This window comes from Gordionus sp. m RMFG-2023, chromosome 1, assembly GCF_954871325.1.
Source record: "Gordionus sp. m RMFG-2023 chromosome 1, tfGorSpeb1-WG-v2, whole genome shotgun sequence".
Classification (NCBI taxonomy): domain Eukaryota; kingdom Metazoa; phylum Nematomorpha; class Gordioida; order Chordodea; family Parachordodidae; genus Gordionus; species Gordionus sp. m RMFG-2023.
The window spans coordinates 18121072-18138510 of NC_088775.1; the positions used below are offsets into that span (position 1 = coordinate 18121072).

Below are 17439 nucleotides of genomic sequence, written 5' to 3' on the forward strand. Positions count from 1 at the left end.
TTGTCTGCCAAAAACATTAAATATAATTTCAAAAAATAATTATCAAAAATGAGAAAAAAAAATAGATAAATGCTCAAAAAAATAAAGATTAAAAATGACCAGATTGAAAAGGTTAAAATATATACAAAAGATTAAAATGTATAAATCATATAAAGAATATTATATCTGTATCTATGATGAAAAAAAACGTAAATTGTTAAAAAAATAGACCTAAATTTATAAATTGAAGAAAAATAAATTGAGAGAAGATATAGTATGAAAAATAAAAGTAAAGAAAATCACAAAAGGTTAGAAATAAATTGAGAAAAGATACAGTAAGAAAAAAAACGTTATGAAATCGCAAAAATTTAGAAAAAATTAAAAAGGAATAACTAAAATAAATAAAAGTTAAAGAAAAATTGACAAAAATTAACAAAATATTATGATTTTCTTATTTAGAATGGGAAACCTTGTATCTAGGTACATTTTCACTAAAATTTCATTTAAACATGTTAGCAATGCTTATTTTAGCCCATTTACATCAAAAAAATTCGAAAAACTTTAAAAACAACGATTATGACAATTGTCACTTATCAAGGGTACATTTTCACTAAAATTTCATTTAAACATGTTAGCAATGCTTATTTTAGCCCATTTACATCAAAAAAATACAAAAAACTTTAAAAACAACGATTATGACAATTGTCACTTATCAAGGGTACATTTTCACTAAAATTTTATTTAAACATGTTAGCAATGCTTATTTTAGCCCATTTACATCAAAAAAATACAAAAAACTTTAAAAACAACGATTATGACAATTGTTACTTATCAAGGGTACATTTTCACTAAAATTTCATTTAAACATGTTAGCAATGCTTATTTTAGCCCATTTACATCAAAAAAATTCGAAAAACTTTAAAAACAACGATTATGACAATTGTCACTTATCAAGGGTACATTTTCACTAAAATTTTATTTAAACATGTTAGCCTTAGCAATACTTATTTTAACCCATTTATGCCAAAAAAATACGAAAAACTAAAACAACATATTCTTATTATAATTTTGTTCACATTAATCATTTCCCCAAAATTTAGCAATTTACCAGATTTTATAAAAAAACAAAAAAATTGAGCAGACCCAACGAGCCGACTAAGCGAGCCTACTAAGTGAGTCGGCTCATTCGGCTCTTTGATCGGCTTGAGTCGGAGCCGTTTTTTACGACTACGACTCGAGTCGCAAGTCGTAAGAACTCGACTTTTTAACAACACTAATTATACCAATTATTTGAGTGTCGAAATATACCTTTCAACACTAACTTGATAACAACATTATAGAAATTCAAAAATTTTATTATACAATATTAATTTTTATAATAATTAGAGAATTAACATTAAAAAAAATGCATAATCTTAATTCTTAAAATTATAATAATATCTCTTATTTTTACTTTTTTAAAATTCATAATTTTTGGATTATATGTATTTTAACTGTTGGCAAATCTTAAAAAATCTCTTCACGGATGCTTATAATGAGGACATGTTATAGTTCGAGGACATCTTTTAAATTTGGGTAAGCCTAACATCAAGTCACTCAATCTTTTTCATCTTTGAGATAAATCAAAACTTTAAGGTTAGCTTTCATTTATATGATAATTAGGAGCAATAGTAAAGACATGAAAAATTATAATATTGATTTGATCAAAGGTTTTAGAAACCTGAACAAAAAGGGTTTCGAATCTAGTTTAAACCTGACTCAGATTTTGTGAAATAAAAGATTAGCTGTCGGGGATTATTTTTGTAAAAATAAAAAATATAAATCAGTTGCCTTGTTGGTTATATTATATTATCTTATCCTTTATTGATCTTAAAATTTAAAAATGAATATATATACCTATAATTTATATTTAAAAATTAATATGAGATTGAAAAAAAATTCTTATTTAGATGGCTTTGATTAATATATAATAATTGAAGTGAACGATTTGAAATATTTATTTTGTAAAAAATAAATAAATGCCAAAAACTTGATAAATATAATTTTAAAAACTATAAAAAGTAAGGTTAACATTATAATTTATAAGTAAAAAAAACTATATATTATTATTAAATTATATATTTTTTTTTAATGTGTATTAAATATAAAAATATGATAAATGTAACCATTTCTCAAAATTGGTGTTATAAATTATTATATTTTTTTTATTTAAAAAAAAATTAAGAAAGGGATTTATTAATATAATTATTAAATAGTTTTAAATAAAAGACTAAATTGGCGAAAATTTGATAAAAAAGTGAATGAATATTTTTTTTCTCGTACACTACTCCGTAGACCAACCACGCTCTTGACAATATTTGATAGCCTTAAAAAAATATATTATAGAGTATAATATAAAATTAAATATTTATAAATAAAGTAAAAAAGGAAATAAGGTATCATTCCTTCATTCTAAGGCTATACCAAAGAGTTATAGCACATAACGTTTAAAGATAACAAGCCAAAAATTGAATGCTACAAAATTTCATTTTTTCCAGAAATTTTATTATTTCAAGCATATGCACATTAAAATATTACCGTGTGTATAGTAGTTGTGATAATATTGAAGAATTCAAATATTTTAAAGTACCAGCTACATATATAATATATTATAATGACCACTAAACGAACCGCATTGGCATGACCTTAGCTTATAAATTAATATATTAACTGCCTATTATTATAAAACTATATCTACAGTTAATGGAGATTAACACGGACTAGTACAGATCGAGTATCCATTTAAAGTAGTTGGCTGCATCCAGATCGAGTAGAGATGGTTTACCCACATTAGCACCATTCAATCGAATCAGTTAGGATCAAAATGGTATCCTCCGGGATATATTAATATATATAAAATCAGGATTTATGCTTCATAAACCTGGCTTTTAAGCAAATTTAAAACTTTCTTTAATTACACTGTGTGACAAATTTCGACTTGATTTTTTGTGAGAAAATAAAATAAACATGTTTTAAGACAGTTTTTATGCATATTCTAAATCCGCTGTCAGTTTTTTCCTAGCACGTCAGGTTTTTTATTTATTTTAGGTTAAAGTGGCCAAAAAGATCATCTTTAGCACTTTTTGAAGGTTTATAACTTCGGTTCTAATGATCCCTACAACTAAAAAAATATCTTAATTTTTGCAGCAAACCTTCCTTATTATTATTATACATTTTTTTTATAAAATCCTTACTCAATTTTTAAACAACCTATATTTTTTAAATTTACCTTTATTTATAAAATCTTTTTTAATATAGCTTACATTTAATATATTTATTTATTATATTTTACCGGATAAACAACCTACGAAATTTCAGGATAACGAATTTTCTTCTTATTTTTTTTGTTAAACCCAAATGTAAAAAATAACAATCCCACGAATGATTTCTGCTACGTGCCAAAATGCAGGTTTTGAATGACCGTTTTCCATTTACCCATGAATTAAAAGAATTATAACATGTTTTACATATGTAATTAGGGGCAAATGGTTTATCCAAATCGTAGAGTGGAATATTGTAATAAATTTCATAAATCCTTTGAATGATTGGAGAAATTGGACATTTTTGTGCGGGCAATATAAAATTTAGAGACACACTTTAAACAAGGGGACCTCGGCATTAATTTTTTATAGAATATTATATAAGGAGGGAATTTGAATAATATTTAAAATCCAATTTAAAAAAAAATTAATGAAAGAAATTAAATGTTTATGTAAAATTAAGCGCAAAAAAAAATAATTCTTCTCCTTTCTTCCTACTTGTTATTTGGCATTATTATTTATTGCCCATACTACGGGTTCAAGGTACTCCATTGGAAAATCATATATTTTGATATAAATTGATTAAAAAAACAAATATTCTTAAATACATCTAAAAAAGATTAATATTAATAAAAAATATGAAAAAATTACCAATTATTGCATTTTAAATGAATTTTGCTTCAAAAATGCTCAATTCAAAAAGAGTACAAATTAAAAAAGTGTGTACAAATATCTAATTTTGGTATAAATTGATCATAAATGCATAAAATATTACTAAATACAACTAAAAAAGATAAATATTACCTTAATTTTGCTTTAAAAATGCTTTATGCAGAGAAAATTCAATAAAAGTGTACAAATTAAAAAGTTAGAAAATATCTATACGGACTTTTTTAATTTATAGATTTTGGTTGAATTTTCATGGCATAAAGTACTTTTGACACATAATTAGAATTAATGTATAATCTTGAGAATATTTGAAGCAAAATTATATAAAATTTATCTTCTAAAGTTAATAATTTTGATAGTAATTTAAATTGAAAACTTAAGACCCCCAAAAACGAAATTCTTTACCATTTTTCTCAAAAACCAATCGATAAAAAATTATAAAAATTAGTAAATTTATAAAGAAATATAAGTTTAACACTATCACCAATTTTCAGGGATTTTTATTCGATACTTTTTAAAATATATCCGTATAAAGACCTAAATTATACCATTTTTGAGATTTCGAAAAGTTGTCTTTATACGGTAATATTTTTAAAACTTGACGTGTAGGGAAAATTTGAAAAAAGGATTCGAACTCAGCGTCAAATTCTGCACCAAAACTTGTTTTTATTTTCTTCTCCCATTTTTCTTGTCACACAGTGTTATTTATAACGCACGCCTTTTAATTTAAAAAAAACTCCGCTTTCATCTCACTTTATCACATATATAGCATATCCGTGTATATTTCATTCAATTTAGCAAACGAATTTTAAAAATTTATATGAAAAATCTAAATATAAGATAATTAATATAAATTAAGGGTTACTCAAAAGTTTGTAGCAAAATTGTCTAATATTTGTAACTATTTGTTAAAAATACAGATTTGTTAAAACCTTACAACATAGTATACAGTAAAATTTCTATTGAGTAAATAAAACATAAGTTTATTGTTAGAAAGGATTTTAAAGAAAATATATTAATTGCTAAAACATAGGTATTTAGAACTTACGTCACATTCTTTAGCGGTCTGCATGTTTTGACACCAGTAACCAGGTCCCCTAGTGCATACATTAGAGCCCGCCAATTGCCTCTTTGTTTCTGATTTCTGACTCGATAAATGAAATTTAGCCATCTTGTTTTGATTGTCTATATCAGCTTGCGTATATAATATATCGATTCTTTTGCTCTGGCACATTCCCAATTGCTGTAAATATAAAGATTTGAATATTGAATATTCTATTGAAAAACCAACAATTAAAATAATTTAGTATAAACTCTGTAACTAATGATTATTTAATATATATATCCGAAGTTATAAACCTTCAAAAAGTGCTAAAAATGACCTTTTTGGCCACTTTAACCTAAAATAAATAAAAAACCTGACGTGCTAGAAAAAAACTGACAGCGGATTTAGAATATGCATAAAAACTGTCTTAAAACATATTTATTTTATTTTCTCACAAAAAATCAAGTAGAAATTTGTCACTCACTTAAATGGAAAAACGATGGTTCAAAATAGCAAAGGCTACCAATCCAATCAAAGTTTTTAATAAAAAACAACTCAATTTTATTTTTCTTTATTTTAACAGAATATAGAAAACCTGGCAAACCACTTCCGGATCCATGTATTCACTGATTAGCTTAAGTGCCTGAACTCCGTACATGTCTAAATAATCTAAGCACTGATTATTATTTAAAAATATATATCAAATAAAATAATCATTTTTAATAATTTGAAGGTAAAAAAAGGGATATTAATTTTGGAAAAAAATAAGAAATTTTTGTCAGATGCACATAATGATGAAATGCTTATTTAGCTATATATAGAATATTGAGCAAAATAAAGAGAAGGATTAAACAACATTATAGTAATGAATGAATGAACAATAAAATAAATTAATAAAACGAATCAATAATAGGCTTATCAAATACATGAATACATGTTTCTCGCAATTACATAAAAACAATAATATAAATAATCAGCCATGTAGCCAGAGGTTACTCGAGGGAGGTAATTTTTTGGAGGAAGGGCCTTCCCAACCCCGCATTTGCACGATCTTCGGCCGGGTCGCATATGGGTCATTTCATATCAAATCCAACACTTTATAACCCGACCATCTCAGATTTCGAGGTATATAAGTTAGTGAAGTGTTGTGATTGACGAATTCAAAATATTAGTCCCACTAGAACCGGAGATACAGGGTCCCAAAGTGGCTCTTCTTGATCATTTTTCGATTTTTAAAATTGGGATAACTTTAATATTAGATGCATTATGTTTATTTATAATGGCTCATATTATAGCCCTAAGTAAACTCTTAAGTATAAATTTTTTTTCTTTTAAATTTCTGATATTTTCAAAAAAAGTACCAAGAACTGTTCATATAATAATTTTCAGAGTTAAAAAAGGTTATGTTTAAAATAAAAATACCGCTAGATAGCGTTAATATTTAATTTTTGAAAATATAAGTCAATCTAAATTTTTTTATATTCCATAATATAATATTAGTTAAATAAAATAGTTTGTCACAAAAATAGAATTATCGCTAGATGGCGCAAGTAATTTAAAGTAGCTAAAAGCCTCATTTTTGCAAAATATGACAGATGATTTTTTTTTTATTTGACAATATTTATTGGATGAATTCATAGTAAAATTACTTATAGTATAGAAGCTTAGTTATATTGATTTCCTTAAATTTAATTTGTATATGATCATTTCGGATTCTTCAAGAGTTAAATTATAAGTTTTTCCTGTAGTGGTCGTTGACGACAGTTAGAATATAATTTTTCCAGAAGAATAAAAATATCAGGTATAGAAGGATTTTACCTCTCAGCACTAATAATCGCTAAAATATTTATAATAAAAGCATGTTACATACCCCTTTATATCATTGGTTGATATCTCACCTATTCGATTTTGAACTTTTTGTTGTGTGGTTGAACAGTACTGGAATATTTTTTCGTAATTATTTGTGATAAGCTAACGGGATAAACTGCGTAATTTTTTGAGTTCCAGGAATGGAAAAAGCTTTATAAAACCGATCCTTTAAAAATTCTTTTTCCTCTTGGTATGTATAAGAAAATGATTAATTTTTATATTTTCCTCAGCGAATTTGAAGAAATCGCAAAATTTTATTTTATTTTCATAAGGTCGTTGTAAACTGGCCCGTGCAGCTAAGCTTTTCACAGTTTCCCCTATTCCATCGTAAGCACTTTTCCCATGAGCAGTAGCAAAGAAATGCTATTCTGCTGGGAAAGCGAAGTCTATTTTTCATATTTTAATTCATATCCCCCTTTTCCCTGCATGCATTTCGACCATTTATTTCCCCTTTCTTCTCTCCAGAATCCTTCTTTCTCACACAAATAACATTAAAAATTTATTCTTCCTTAATTCACCTCTATGTGTACCAGGGCTGTGAACTTGAGCCCTTTGAAACCTTTTTTGAAATTCAGGGTTCAAGGTAATTCCAATATCTTATCTGCCCGACCTTTTTAATTTTGATAAAATTATGGATACTGAGAGAACATCATTAGAAAGCATCGAATTCAAAATCTTAGCCTCCAAGTAGGTAAGCGGAATATACCCAATAATAATTCTTATAAAATAATTCCCCGGAATTGATATTCTTAAAATTTTTGAACATTTTATTTAAGGATATTTATTTCGTGGATATATAGAATTATTTTCCTTTCCTCCAAGCACTAACAGTATGAGATATCAATGGTCAATCAAAAGTGCCAAAAATAACTTTTTTCGAAAAGTACGATTTAAAAAATTGATATAAGTTAAAAGATATTGATGCTAAAAATAAAATTTTATTTCATTTTCTAACTAAAAACCTTTTATTAAATAATCATTTTTATCAGAGACCTGCAGAGGCACCATTTGCACGGCCCGGCCCGGTTTTAAATTTTTTAGGCCCGGCCCGGATATTTTTTTAAAAAATTTTTTACGGCCCGGCCAGGATTTAAAAATTACAGGGCCGGCTCGGAATTTTTTAAAATTATATTCGATCTGTTATATACAAAAATTCACCTATGAGGTATTTTACCATATTTTTCAGCGAGTATTATCGCTTATTATTTAAAAAAATACATGTAAAAAGCTAATATTTTGAGAATATTATATTGAAATTATAAAACTGTTATTTATAAAAATGGATATTTTGAGCTATATTATATTTTATATTGCATTTATAAAAATAAAACTAATATTCATAAAAATGGTAATAATATTTTGAGCATATAATATATTTTATATTGCATTTAAAAAAAATAAAACTAATATTTAATTTATAAAAATGGAAAATATTTTGAGAATATAATATATTGTATTTAATTTACTATTTAATTTATAAAATAAAAATAAATCGCTATTTAAAAAAATGCATGTATAATAAATAGTATTTTGAAAATATAATCTAATTGCACAATATTAATATAATTTATTTTATAATATAAATTTTTAACAAAAGAAGATAATTGTATTATATAATATTGTAAAAAAAAATAATGAAAAATGTTGGATTAAAAACTTTCATGACTCAAGGTAAATATAATAAATGCAATAAATATTTGACAGTTTGCAAAGTAAAAAACCTGCATGATTGACGAAACCCTATACTCAAGAAAGATATTAAAAATTCAGAAATTATCATGAAGAAAGAGAAGCATATCTACCTTTTCAGGTTGAATATTACTTCTTCTTTCTTTAAGAATTCTCCCAGTAGTGGAAAAATTCGGCTCACAGCTTGCACTTGAAGCAGGAATTGCCAATACCCGTTTTATCAATTTTGCTAAAATTGTAAATTCGCTTTGATGAGCCGCCCACCACTCTAACAAATTATCCACCTTAAATGTTTCATCTATTTTTTTATTTAGGTAATTATAATATTCATCATCGGGTATTGACATATTACCAGAATTACCATCGCCCCATTCATAAAACGATTCAGTTTGTTTAACAACAGTCGTAATTTGACTGGTCGATGGTATTTCATTTACTTCCTGAGCCTCTTGTAATTTAATATAATCTTTTATATAGTTTTCCGTCATCTTGCGATCTGTCCCTGACAACATACGTAATTGCTTGAATTTGGGACAGAGAAAAAGAGAAATAAAATGATACTTGTGTAAAACAAATTTTTCAATTAAAAAATGCTTTATATTAAGTAAAATCAATTTTATTTCTCCTTTTTCGCTTTGAAAGGTATTACAAACTTCAAGAAGTGATATTCCTTTATTTGATTGTTTTGGTAAAATATATTCTAAAATTTTAGATATGAATTATAAAAAAATATATTAATAATACTTGAATATTGGGGCTTATTTAGATATGAATTATAAAAAAATATATTAATAATACTTGAATATTGGGGCTTATTTAAGATATTCCTTTATTTGATTGTTTTGGTAAATTATGTTGTAAAAATTTAGATATGAATTATAAAAAAATATATTAATACTTTGAATAAATTTGCAGGAAATTAATAATTAGATCGATCTGTGGGTGTTAGGTAGTGTTAACTATCACCCAATATTATATTAATCATAACTATAATATAATCTTATAACCATTAACTCGTAATGTAAAAAATTTCATAAAAAATATAAAGGCCCGGCCTGGGTTTAACAATCTTAGGCCCGGCCTACAGGGATTCGAACCGAACCCGAACCCGGAGAAGTGAACCCGGGTTTTTAGAAAAAACTCTGAACCCGAACCGAACCTGAACCCCATTTATAAAATTTTCAAAACCCCGAACCAAACCCAAGATTTTTATTTGAACCCGGGTTCAATCGGGTTCAGTGTATTATTTAAAATCATATATTAATATATGTATATTATATTTTCAATTAAATGAAGTCTTAATAATTTTTAAACAACTTAATTCATTTATGCCATTTTTAAATTTATTCTCGATTCCTATTGGAGTGTTAAAAAATTTTAAACAATTGAATTAATTTACGCCATTTATTTTTAAATTTTTATCTTATTATTCTTAAAGATTATTAATTAGAAGAAAATGGTTAACAAATCAAAGTAAAAATTATTATATTGTTAATTTAAAAAATTCTAAACATCTAACTTAAAAATTGTTAAATGTAGGACAGTTTTTGTGAACTTATTAAAATGATTTTAAAATTTATATATGCTAATCATTTATTTTTGGTTCAGTTTAATTTTTACAAGATATTAATGAAGTGCATATTATAAATGAAATTAAATTTATAAATATCTCTTTTTTAATTCTGAAATCATTGCTATTTAAAAAAATTGTTCTCTTTTTATAGATTAAAGATAAAGTCATATTTGATAAGCATTTTACCCTTAATACAATAGAAAAAAAATCAATATGTTCATATTGCAAAGTAAAAATGTCTGGTAATCACTTGTCAAATTTAGAAAGACACCTGGAAAGAAATCACAACAATGAATATTTAAATTATTTAAATGAAAAAACCAAATATCAGGAATAGTTATTGGCAAAAAAACCTAAAATTAATATAGAAACCTTTTTTCCAAAAAAGCATATAAGTATAAATATATCATCTAATGATTTGATGAGTTCTATACTAGAACTTGTTACTGTAAATGGCCGGCCTTTATCAATTATTGAAGATTCGGGATTTCAAAGAATTATAAATCCACTCCTATCTGGGCTCAATTTAGTTATAAACAAAGAAAATTTATCCAGAACTATTAATAAAACAGCCCAATCAATTAGAGACAAAATATCGAGAGAGGTAGAAGGAAAATTAATAAGTTTAAAAGTTGATGCAGTTCAACGACTAGATAGGTCAATTCTTGGTGTAAATATTCAATTTATATCAAAGTCCATTATAAATTTGAGGACTCTTGGAATTGTAGAGCTGAAAGAGAGATGTACAGGAGAATATATAAAAGAGAATATATTAAAAACTTTACTAAAATTTAAAATTAATATTCAACAAATATACACAATTACTTCTGATAATGGTTGTAATTTTTTAAGAGCTATAAAGCTCCTGCAACCTGAAACTGATTATGATATAAGGAGTGAATCAGCAGATGAGGAAAATATGGATGTAAATGTATATAAATATGATATTGATGATATACAAAATACTTTTTTATCAACTATTATATCCTATCCAATTTATAGTGTATGGTGTGCAGCTCACACACTTCAGCTGGCACTTCAAGATGCTATAAAATTATCACCTATTGTGGAAACCATTGCAAAAGCTAGGAGCCTAAATTTAAAACCAAGACATCCCACTTACCAAAAGTTATTAAAAAATATGAAACTCCCTAAGCCTGTGTTAGATTGCCACAGATGGCATTCAACCCATGATATGTTAGAAAGGCTGATTTTACTAAAACCCAATATCGAAGATTTTTTTACAGAGCAATCTGATTATTTATTGACTGAAGATTGGAAAGAGATAATAACGATTGTTGAAATTTTAAAACCGCTAAAAATCGCAACCAAACAATTCCAATCTGAACAGTTAACATTGACAAATTTTTATGCAGCATGGTTAAGATGCTGCATCGAACTGGAAAAAAATCCAAACCATTTTGCTCAATTACTATATTCTTGTCTTAAGAACAGAGAAGAAAGGGTTATAAAGAACGAAATTCTCTTAGCTGCCATATACCTGGACCCAAGATACAAGGTTAATTAAAAGCTTAGTAAATTAATTATTTTAGATTTATATTAAAATTGTTATTTTATGAAATATTTAAATTTAAACAATATAAATCCTTAAATATTACAGGTATTACTTAGTGATGATGATAAGATTTGTGCGAAAAAACATCTTGTCAATTTATGGAGACGAATTAAAAGATTAACAACGCCGATTTTATCTGATGATATTAGTTCCGATGAAGTTATTGAACAAGAAGATGATTTAGAGAAATTGATACAACTTAAAGAAAGGCAGGAGAAAATACGTAAAAGAGGGCCAACGATTGCTGAGAAAAGTATTGGAACAATAATTACTGGATTTCGCGATTATAAAAGATTAGATAAGAAGGAAAATATTTTGCATTTTTGGGAGTCTGCTAAGCTGGAACACCCTGAATTATATATTATATCTAAAATCTTATTTGCTGTTCCTGCAACCCAAGTTAATTTTTCATATTTTCACATATAAATACATTTAACATAGGTTAGCGTTGAAAGATCTTTTTCACATTTGAAATTCATTTTTTCACCACATAGATCGAGGATGAGTGAACAACTCTTGGAAGATATTATGCTAATACGTCTAAATAAAATTTTTAAAATTGATACATGACTATATGCTTTGTATTTTTAACTATATTTGCTTATAAATAAAATAAAAAATTTATTTTTTATATCAAATTTATGTCTAGTTTTTTATTATGATTTAAATATAGAATTTTTTTTATCAACTCAAAAATTCTTGAACCCGAACCGAACCAAACCCGGGTTCAAAAATATTTCCCTGAACCGAACCCGAACCGAACCCACCTTTTTTTTATACCCCGAACCGAACCCGGGCAAAAATTTTGTCGGGCTCGCATCCCTGCCGGCCTGGATATATTTTAAAAAAAAATTTTAGGCCCGGCCTGGGTATATTTAAAAAATTTAAAATACGGCCCGTCCCAGGCCGGGTTTAGGGCCGGGCCTGCAGATCTCTGATTTTTATAAAGTAATAATTTTGCGGTTTAAATTTAAGTTATAAATTTTGAACCTGTACACTCCAAGTGTTTCGCTTTCGAATTTCTATAAATTTAATATTTTATTATTCATTTATAATATCTATAAGTAAAAATTTTTTTAACATGAGACAGCCACGGGTTATTTTAGTCATTATGATTTTTAAATAAAAATGAATATTTATTTCAATTGTGCTTCATATAAAATAACGCATTTTTGTTAAAATTATTAATTTTTTTCATTTTTAAACATATAAATATTAAATTTACATGCAAATTATTTAAAATATACTAACATATTTATTTTATTTTCAATATAAAAACATTTATTGGTGAAAACTATTCTGCGTAGAATCTTTGTTATTATATTTTAGAGTACTCCAATTATGTAAAAATTTTACCAGCATATTTGTAAATTTTTTTAATAATAGATAATAAAATATATTTTTGGAATATTTATTTTTGTTTGTTGGATTATTAAATTAAAAGTAGACCAAAGAAAAGGACATCCCAAAAAAATAGCCTAATCAAAAACAATTAAAAATATTGGCTCAGATCGGTTTTTTATAAAAAATAGGCATGAACCGATATTTTTCGAAAACACTAAATATCGGTGCAGATCCGATATTAAATATCGGTGCAGATCCGATATTAAATATCGGCACAGTCATAAAAACAATACCATTGATGTATAAATTACTTTAAGGAAATAAATTTATTTAGAATTTTTAAAATAATTTTATAGATACCCCTTCCCCTGACTTATATGAATAAATTATAAGTTTAATGTAAAGATTATTTTTAAATAAAAGCTCGGTATAAAGGAGAATTTGCTCGTTAGAATGATAAAATTAGGGGTATTGCCATTTTATTATATTATTTTAGATATTTTGTGCTCTCGTTTTTGTTCGAGAACAAAGACAAACCCTTATATAAGTATGATAAAAATTGCATTGGTATCTAGATCCATTTCAAAAATATCTTTAAACTCTGGTAATTTCTTTAAAAATTTTAAGCACTGCCCACGCATATTTAAAAAAATTAAAATATGGCCTGGTCCAGTTTGATAAATATTAATGCATGTAATATTCTGATTAGTGATCTGCCTCGGGCCTAATTTTTCAAGCCCGGCCCAGCCCGATTTTATTTAAATATAGAAATTAATTCTTATAATTACTCAAAATAAAAGACATATGTTATATGGTTTCTAGTTTTATAAATAAAATCAAATATTTTTATTTTACATAAAAAATTCAATATTAAATTGATAAATAAATCTAAATATATTTTAAAAAATTTCCAAGGTCTGACCCCACGCGAATTTTTTTAAAAATATTATACCCCACCCGGCCCAAACCCGATTTTTTAAAAAAATTAAATCCGAGTCCGGCAATCTCTAATTCTGATATTGGTGTATGCGATTTATCATAGGTTAGCTTTGATTGATGTGAGGTATTACTGGAAGAGGAGTGAATTGCCAAATGTTTATATTATTATTTTTTTAAATTTGACACTTTTTATTTATTTAAAAAAATGAAACACTAAAATATTAAAACAAGTATAAAAATATGTAAAATTACTAAATAAAAACAAATATATATATATTATAAATATCGAAGGCTTATAAAAAGATTTTAATTTTATAATGAATATGTACCTAAAAAACAAGTATAATTGTGTTTAAAAATTTTTAGTTGGAGTTTTTGTTTAAGAAATAAGGATTCGCGATTTTCTTTGTTATGTTAAAAATTTTTCGTGATAAAGTTTTTAAAAAAAAATATGTAGACTGTGAAAAATTGCCGTTAGTTGATATAACTATTGGCTTAAATATAAAATTAATGTAAATGCAATAACCTATGTATTAATTCTGGTGTTTGATTACACCTACTATTGATTTATTTTATTATTCATATATTCTTGGATTATATTATTTATTATTCGATTTGTTGGCTGATGATGATTAAATATTTTTAAATATATTCTTTATATGATATTGAAATAGTTGGAAAGATCCTAATTTCATTATATATTTAATTTCAACTTTAAAATATTCGAATTCACATTTTATAAATATTTAATATTAAGAAATTACCAAATTAGCCAAAATTGATTGTTAAAATTCTTATATTTTTTTTAAGAATGCTTTATTAATAAAGACAATTATAATTTTTTTTAAATTACAAAAAATTACCTCTTTGTTCCATTTTCCAGGTAGTTCTGAGCAAAACCTTTTGGCCATTTCCATAATCTGTTCATCGGTGGAATTTTTACCAATCTTTTGAGATAACCAAGCTACAGCTATGTGACAAACAGGGCAATAATCAAAATTTCGGACTATTTATATTAAAAAAAATTGAAAAATAAAGGAAATATGGATAAATCTCGAAAAGGAACTGAAATACTAGACTAATCGACATTCAATATTATAAAACTCCCTGATCCCGAATTTCTAAAATAAAGTGAAACCTTTATAAAGTGATCACTTGAGTGATCACTTCTTTTTTAATATAGATATCATTTTGTAATATTTTCATCTAGGGCTGTGACAATATTTAATATCGGATCGAGCTGATCTTTTTTAAAAACCCGATTTCAAATTTTTTATATTGTTTTTAGTTATTTTATAATTGTATATATAATCATATAATTTTTTTATTTTATAAACTTTTTCATAATAATAAATTAATGAAAGGAACTACTATACAATTTATTTGTTGTTAATAAAAATGGTTTAAAATCTTACACTATTTTTTGTTACATTATCTGCAAAAAGAAAAGGATTTTAAACATCTAACGAGTCACATTCAGTTAGTGTTACTAAACGGCTCAATTTTTAAAAACGATTAACTTAAAATTTTAGCCAAGAATAAATTACCCATGCTTATTGATTTTCCCAGATATCTGAAAGGTTTGGACTTCTATTGGCCAAATTTCGAGGCATAGGCAATAATATTTTGGCTAAAATTTTGATTTGGCCTTTTTTAAAATTGACTATAGTTTTTAACAACACTTTATTCACTCATAAACAATACAAATATTTTAAATGAGAATATTAACTTATGAAAAATAAAAAAACACTTAATCATTCGTAAAAGTTAGTTGGTTTTTTTAAAGTAAAAAATATTAATAATTTATAACTTTGATACAATGATATGTGGTAAATAAAATCAATGTAAATATCGGATCGGTTAAAAATTTGTAGATGGCACAGCCCTATTTTCATCATAGACCAGAAAGCCCGGTCCAGGCCAAAAAAGATATGAATTTAAAAAATAAAAAATATTTCATGGTCCTTATTCAGAGAAAATTGCAAAAAAAGTCGTTTGTTACATTCAGATCGAGTTAAGAAATCACATGTAATCTAGTTCTTTTATCAAAAGAAATCTTTTTTCGTCCAAAATTATGAGGAAAAAATCTTTGAGGATTATAAAATTATTATAAAGATCAAAAAAATCTTCTTTTTTTTTTAAAAAATTGTGATTTTATTATGAAAGATTTTTAATGTGTAGTAATTGTTGAATCTGATTTGTAATTGACATTTTGTTAATATATTTTCGAGAAAAATAGATATTGATTATATAAAATTCTTCACTTCACCTGATTTTTCCTTTGTCTGCATTTTGTAAGATTAGTATGCTATTAATAAGGTGATATTTGGATGATAAATATTATGATTATGACAATGGTATATATATGTAAGATAATTAATATAATAAAATGAAAGATTTGGATATATAAATATGTAGGGATATATTAATATATGGAATATTTTGAGTTGTAAATATGATAGAAATCACAAAAGATTTACTAATAAAAGATATTTAACAAAAAAAATATTTAACATTTAAGGTAAAATTTGATCAAAAATCTTGTTTAAGCACCTAACTGCCCTTCAAAAAAAAATTGGCTGGTCTGATTTAATATCAGTCCATGCTCAGGTTTTTTCTTAGGTTCGGTCTCGATCACAGACTTTCGTTAGTTTTAAAATATGCATTACTTCATAAATTAATAGCACGTTTTGTTTATTAAAATGATTTTAAAATGAAAAAGTTGTGATAAAATATTCGCAGAGTAATAATTATATATTTTTTTAAAATAAGGATTGCAATTAAGAAATAAATAAAACACCCTACGAAATTTTTCATACCTTGATAAATGATTTGATATTAAGAGATTTTTAAATTCTGGTTGGTATTAAAATTATACTTCTGTTCCCATTCTCATCCTGGTGATAATTAGTAATAATTATGATATATTAATCTAGCCCTATGATTGTATTTAATTCCCATACCCAACAATAAACAAATTTGGATCTAAAAATAAGATCTCTTAATAAATTTAAAAAAAATATCAACATATCAGTAAATCGAGTTTATAATAAATAACCATGCCTAAAGGATACATATGGAATATTTTTCCTATAAAAAAGGATAATTTACCAGGAGCTGCATAAACAGTAGGCGAATCCATATCTAAAATGTGATAAGATGCATTTTCGGAAAGAACGGGAGGGGGGTTAGGAATTTGGCAAAAATCGAAGGCTTGGCATATCTGGCTCGAGTTCATATTATTTTGTAGCAATATCATAAGCGTCTCAGAATACATGTCAACAAATGCGCGGCAATCCTTGCCCAAAGTAGATGGCATTACTGAGCATATCTTGTCGAGCCAATGTCGTATGTTTTCCTGTGTTTGTGTTTATTTTAAAATATATATTTAAAATGAATATACATTATTAATCAAAGGATATGTAATATAAATTATATAATATAGATAGCAAAATAA

At 25.6% G+C, this 17439-nt stretch overlaps 1 protein-coding gene across 2 annotated transcripts in view; it reads right to left on the minus strand.

Annotated features, from left to right (window-relative positions):
• Nucleotides 1-1999: 1999 nt before the first annotated feature.
• The window catches only part of LOC135922604 (prosaposin-like), a 28355-nt gene continuing 12915 nt past the window's right edge, over nucleotides 2000-17439 (minus strand). Inside the window, exons 14-18 of one of the 2 annotated variants that reach the window (XM_065457011.1) lie at nucleotides 17094-17340; nucleotides 14846-14988; nucleotides 5588-5668; nucleotides 4996-5190; nucleotides 2020-2344 (exon numbers count right to left, since the gene is read on the minus strand). In XM_065457011.1, the coding sequence (XP_065313083.1) occupies nucleotides 2303-2344; nucleotides 4996-5190; nucleotides 5588-5668; nucleotides 14846-14988; nucleotides 17094-17340 (708 nt within the window). In that variant the 3' untranslated portion in view covers nucleotides 2020-2302. Of the gene's footprint in view, nucleotides 2345-4995; nucleotides 5191-5587; nucleotides 5669-14845; nucleotides 14989-17093; nucleotides 17341-17439 lie in introns of both variants that reach the window. The other variant, XM_065457012.1, reaches the window with a different exon arrangement.